Source organism: Lathyrus oleraceus, chromosome 5 (assembly GCF_024323335.1).
Source record: "Lathyrus oleraceus cultivar Zhongwan6 chromosome 5, CAAS_Psat_ZW6_1.0, whole genome shotgun sequence".
NCBI classification, from domain to species: domain Eukaryota; kingdom Viridiplantae; phylum Streptophyta; class Magnoliopsida; order Fabales; family Fabaceae; genus Lathyrus; species Lathyrus oleraceus.
In genome coordinates, this window is record NC_066583.1 from 133576124 (window position 1) to 133582534 (window position 6411).

The following is a 6411-nucleotide window of genomic DNA, read 5'->3' on the forward strand; positions in this document are numbered from 1 at the left end:
CTGGGTCATTCTTCCCGTACCCAAAGATATTTAGAATGAGGATATGCATTCTCCACCCTCACTCATTCTCTATTACTTAAGGCCCATGACGTGCAATTTGCATCATCATCGATGAGTGTTGAAGTTGAATTTCCTTGCAGGTTCCTGTGATGAAGGTTTATCTTTAAAGAAAGAAGAGACTTGACAATCACTTGAATTAAATTGTGCCAAAGTCTATGAATAGAGGTGAATACGATGAGCAACTGGGTCATTCATCCCGTACCCAAAAGATATTCAGAATGAGGATAGGAATTCTCCACTCTCATCCCTTCTCTATTGCTTAAGACTCGTGGCACACAACTTGGCTCATGATCGATAAGAGTTGAGTTTGACCTTTGTAGTGCTTGAGTAGTAGTCCTGTCTTATACTAATTTGCAATCTTGAACTTGTGTTTGAATCTTGATCTTTGAAGTCTTGAAGTCTTGAGATCAAGTATCCATTACAACTTGAACACAAGGACTTGCTCTATCAAGTGATCAAGGGTCTTTTGATCACTTGGCTAGGTTTAGGAAATTAAGCACAATCAAAGGATTTAGCTGATCAAAACGTACTTTTATAAACTTAATCAAATGGGAAATAACAGTTGAAAATGAGTATACAACAACCTAAAGGGTTAATCAATAATTAGAACATTTCTACAATGCCTAAAATTAGGGGAGCATGCAAATTAAACTATTCTAAACCCTAGGGGTAAAATAATCATTTCACAAATCATTGATTAATCATGGGAACTTAAGAAAACTAAATCTAATATAAAAATTTGATTAAATCTAATATCTAATTAGTTATCTAATTAAACATAATCATGGATTAACTAAATCAACAACAAAGATGAATTAATTCCTAATATCAAAAATCAAGAATTTTTCTAATCAAGATTAACAAAAACAGTATCATTATTATTAAAAAAAACAAAGATTAATAAACTAAAATAAATTAGATTAAGAGAAAGATTAATGAATAATAACCAAGAACATGGGCCAGGGGTGTAATTGATGGAGGGAGGTGTATGGATTCAGGTAAGTGAGACGTTTGGGCCAAAGGACCAAACTCCTAACACCAAACTGGATCTGAATGTCATGGACTCAAGAAATCAGTCGGACTCGATCTTGCTCCGCCAAAGGCCATGTTCGTGTTCCTATTGCCCGGAGAACTCAGCTCAACTATTCTCCCTAAATCAAAATTTTATGTCAAAGAAGAATGGAGAGTTCACCTACGACGGATGAAACTCGATCCACCCTCATATGACGAAATCGAAACGCAACTCACCTTGACGTCCAATATGCTTTTCTGCTCGCGATTGATTGGGATGAAAAACTTTGCGTTCTTCTGTTGTCGATTGCGATGAAGAATGACGGATTTGTTCGTGTGTGCATTTCGTTGTCGAGTGAAGATGAAGATGAAGACAAATCGATTTCGCGATGATGGATGAAGAAGAGTTGTCGTTGTGAAGAATCTGGAAATTGTTGCGTGATGAAGCGTTGCGAGACGTTCAAATGTTATTCTTCAACTCACGATTGTGAAAAGGTGAGCGTTTCCATTTTCAAATCCAAAGCCTCTGTTATCTTCTTCTTCTCTTTTCTTTGCCTTTGTTGGAATTTCCTTTGAAGCTCCTCCAATTTCTATGTTTCTGTTTGAAGTTTTTGTTCGTCGTTTATGCAAATGACTCGTTTGTTTGCAGTGTAGTGCTTCAGTTGTGTTTTCGCGTTTGAATTTGTGTTTCATGTTGTTTCCGTTGTTTTGATGCTTGCAATGTATTCACGTCATGCTGCGTTTGGATGCTCATCTCATGTTGCATTTCGTTTCAATTTCCTGTATTGCATTTGCGTTTCAAGTTGTTGTTACTGCTGTTTCCGTTTTGTCTTACTTGGAACATTACATGGACATTGATTGGGTGTGGCTATGGGATATTCGAAATAGGGTATTTGGAATATGTAATGTGGATATGGATATGGTTTTGGTATGTGGATAATTGGATTTGTATGGATTTAATTGTTTGGGCTTAACATGGGCTAATGATGATTTTTTTTATGAAAAGAAATGGAAAATTTTACCTTGTACCCCTACAATTAATCCCATACCCCTACAAAAATTTAAAAATTCCCATTTTACCCTTAATTGGTTTTAACCAATTTACCATTTCATTTTTACCATTCAGTTGAAAATTCCAAAAATTACACTTTCACACCCCTCGCACCGGAACACTTGCAAAAAGACTTCCGGTATGTATTTTTCTAAACCGGAAGACTTTTGGGAAGACTTCCGGAACACAAAAAAAGCAAACCGGAACACTTAAGGAAAGAGTTCCGGTTCACATAAAAAAATTTCAAAAAAAATTTGCATACCGGAACTCTTTGGAGAAGTGTTCCGGTTTGCTTTTTTTGTGTACCGGAAGTCTTTCTTTAAGTCTTCCGGTACGTGTTTTTTTTTTTTTTTTTTTAAATTTTTTTTTTTTAAATTTTTTTTTTTTTTAAATTTTTTTTTTTTTTTTACAGAAATGGAAAATCTTCCCAAAATATGTGTAGATACTACTGATGCGTTTATGACGACGGAAAGATTTGGTACACGAGAAGAGGTTATCAGATGGATTAAAGAGGTTGGAATCGACAATAAAGTAACTGTTATTATCAGTCGTTCAGATACTGAAACGGGGAAGAGAGGGAGAAGTAACAAAATAATATTTGGCTGTGATAAAGGTGGGAAACACAAGATTAGTGATAGTGGTACCCAAAGTGCGTCCAAGAAATGTGGATGTCCATTTAAAATCAGGTCGACTCCGGCGAAAGATGGATCTGGTTGGAAGATTGATGTAAAATGTGGGTTACATAATCATGGTTTACCTGATAGATTAGAAGGTCATTCGTTTATTGGTAGGTTGACCACAGATGAGAAGCAACATGTCGCTGATTTGGCAAAGAGACATGTAGCACCTAGAAACATTTTGCTTTCCTTGCAAGACAAGTTTCCTGAGAATGTCACTCGTATTACGCAAGTATACAAGCATAAGAGTGTGATAGAAAAAGAGATAAGAGGTCCAAGGAGTGAGATACAACATCTGTTTAAGCTTATTGAGGATGCAGGATATGTGTATTGGAGTAGAAAAAAGGATGACTCGGAAGTGGTGAGAGAGATATTTTGGGCACATCCTGATTCAGTGAAGTTGTTGAATATATTTCCGATTGTGTTAGTTATGGATAGCACCTACAAGACAAACAAATATAGACAACCTTTGTTTGAAATTGTTGGCATGACATCGACTGAGTTGACTTTTGCTGTTGGATTTGCATATATGGAGTCTGAGCAAACAGAGAATTTTTGCTGGGTATTGGAGAAATTAAAAGAGTTGTTTGTGAAGAAAGACATGTGTCCACAAGTGATTTTGACAGATAGAGATCTTGCTTTGATGAAAGCAATTGAAGTTGTGTTTCCCAACTCGATTAATTTGCTATGTAGATTTCACATTAACAAAAACGTTGGTGCCAAATGCAAACAACATGTGGTGAATGACCTGCAAAAGACGATAGACACATTATGGATGGAAGTTGTCTGGGCTAGTGATGAGGTTGAGTATGGTCAGCGGTTGCATCAACTTGAGCAAGCATGTGTTGATTATAGTGGATTTATTAATTATGTGAAAGACACATGGTTGACTCCACATAGGCATAGATTTGTTGGAGCATGGATTAATCGAGTCCTACATTTGGGTAACACAACGACTAATCGGTACGTCTTATAATTTTATATTTGATTTTTTTTATGTTTTTTGATGTGTTATTTTCAATATCTGATATTTTTAATACTTGATATTTTCAATATCTAATGGTATTTTTTATATCTGATATTTTTAGGGTTGAATCTGCTCATTGGAAGTTAAAGCAGATGTTAGGAAACAGTATAGGTGACATGGTCAAATGTTGGGAAGCCATGAATAACAACTTGAGGTTACAACTGGGAAACATTAGAGCTTCATTTCAAAAGAGTTTTTACGAAGTTGAGAACGCGCACGTAAGTCCCTTTTATGGTTATTTGCGTGGTTCCGTATCTCGAGCTGCTTTGAGACGTATTGCTGAAGAGTTATTGAGAGTTGATTATGTTGGAACTAACAGGCAAATATGTGGTTGTACTCTTAGAACATCTTATGGGTTACCTTGTGCTTGTGAGTTAGGAAGATACAGAGTAGGTGGTATACCGATACCCATTGATGCTGTTCATGTTCATTGGAGGAAACTAACTATGGAAGTTGAGTTAGAGATAGGTGAAGATGATGGATCAGAGGTGGATATGACAGCTGCAATGGATGAGTTGTGGAGACGATTTAGGTCATTAGATGTTGTTGGGAAAAGGGCATTAAGGAGTAGGGTATGTGAACTAGCATACCCAACAATGACAACATTGTGTCCACCACCTGAGAAAATAAAAACCAAAGGAGGAGTGAAGAAGAAAGGGAAAAAACCAGCAGATTATGATGTTTATAGGGACCCTTCGTATCATGAGTATGTTGATAAGGCATCTCAATCTTCACAAAGGCAATCTCAACCATCACAGACTTCGAAGAAGATCAAATTATCAAAGAAGCAACCACAATTCATTGTTCAATTTCCTAATCATATTAGGTCATACATTGAAGATGTAGTTAATGTTGAATCAGATGGTAATTGTGGATTTAGAGTCATTGCAGCATTGCATGGATATGGTGAGGATGGTTGGTCAATGGTTCGCAGAGAGTTGGGGTTGGAATTAATAGACAAGGATATGTCAACTTTGTATGACAAGTTATTTTCTAATCGGTTGTCAGCTGTGAGAGAATCTTTGATGATAGAATCGTTTGGTTCACAGCCACCTGAAAAATGGATGAGTCTACCAGATATGGGTTACTTGATAGCCAATCGTTATAATGTTGTACTTGTCTGTTTAGGCAATCCGTGCATCACTTTCTTTCCGATGACAAGTTCACATTCACCAAATGTCTCTATTTATTGCATTGGTTTTGTTAACCAGAATCATTGGGTTCAGGTATGTATTTATATGTCTAAATATTTTAATTATTCCAGTTAATATTTTATGTTATATGACTTAATCTTTTAATTATTTTACTTTATCAGGTTAACATGAAAGAGGGGTTTCCATTGCCACCGGTCACATTAGATTGGAAGAAATTTCGTTCTCATATAACAACTACTTGGATGCTAGGATTTGCAGGACGTATGCAACATTGGCAATTACTTACACCTGTATTAGCATGATTATGTAATCAAAACATAAATATGTAATCAAAACATGAAATCTATATTATTATGTCTATTATATTCAAAGCTTAATACATATAATCAATGTGAACGAGAAATATGCAAAGCTTCAAATAAATCAGAAAACTGTGGATCTTCCTCTTCAGCATTAACCTGTCTCAGATAGCGACGAATCAATGTAGATACACGAGCCCAATCAGGATCAGATGGCCCGGCGTCATATACAGGAACGGGTACCTCTCTAGGAGCGTCACGATGGGGAGGGACCAACCGTGGATGGGAAACACGATAATACCACTCCAGATAACCGTCTACTACCTCAGATGGAGTGGTGGCCACGGAAGATGAACCGATCACATCGACAACACTCTGATGGTAACTGATCCAATCAACATCAATATCCGTCGCCATCATACAATCCAGAGGTGGGGATGGAACATACTGCCTATACCCGAACTGACGTAAACATCTATCAGGCAAGTATGGAACAACTGTTTCACCCCACTTCAAACAGCCCCTGTAAAGACATATCTCATCAAATACACGCCATGCTCTATGATCCTCAAATGGTCGCCAGATGACGTCGGTAGGTGTCAGCTCGTCCAAAATAGGTCGTAAATCATCGACCTTCAGGACTCCCTGTCTATATGACCATCTCATCGCTCGGGGAAGACCACAGTTTCCAGCAAGATTCCAATTCTCCCCTCTTTTTCCAATAGTTGGAAAATACTCGTGAATCCAACACTGTTACAAAATAAAAACATAATAAATAAAACAAATTAAGTTACAATATTTTATAAAATGAATCCAACACTTAATTAACAAAATTAAATTATATACCTGTAGGAGAGTAGGATATCCACCTAGCTGTTTGCAACTGTACATGGACGCATCTCCAAGATATCGGTAGAGGGTAACTAGTGCAGCTGCTCCCCAACTATATCCTGAACATCCATCCAAGTCCCTAAACAGGAGGAGGTATCGTGCCTCTACAAGTGTAAAGGTCTTATCAGCAAATATGGTGGAACCCACCAACATCAATAGATATGCTCTAGTCGCATATGCCCAGCTGGAAGCAGCCCTATGATGTACGAATATATCATATAACCACTCCAACTTGTAATAC

The 6411-nt window shown here is 37.1% G+C and overlaps 1 protein-coding gene across 2 annotated transcripts; it reads left to right on the plus strand.

The window, feature by feature from the left end:
• Window positions 1–1069: 1069 nt before the first annotated feature.
• LOC127078335 (PKS-NRPS hybrid synthetase cheA) lies at window positions 1070–5310 on the plus strand. 2 transcript variants are annotated; one of them, XM_051018784.1, is made up of 4 exons: window positions 1070–1566; window positions 2535–3762; window positions 3888–5052; window positions 5142–5310. In XM_051018784.1, exons 2-4 carry the CDS (start codon window positions 2537–2539, stop codon window positions 5280–5282), a joined length of 2532 nt encoding a protein of 843 aa, XP_050874741.1. In that variant the 5' UTR covers window positions 1070–1566; window positions 2535–2536; the 3' UTR covers window positions 5283–5310. The 2 variants fall into 2 exon arrangements, with proteins under 2 accessions (XP_050874741.1, XP_050874742.1); XM_051018785.1 differs by lacking the exon at window positions 1070–1566 and adding an exon at window positions 2142–2261.
• Window positions 5311–6411: the final 1101 nt, after the last annotated feature.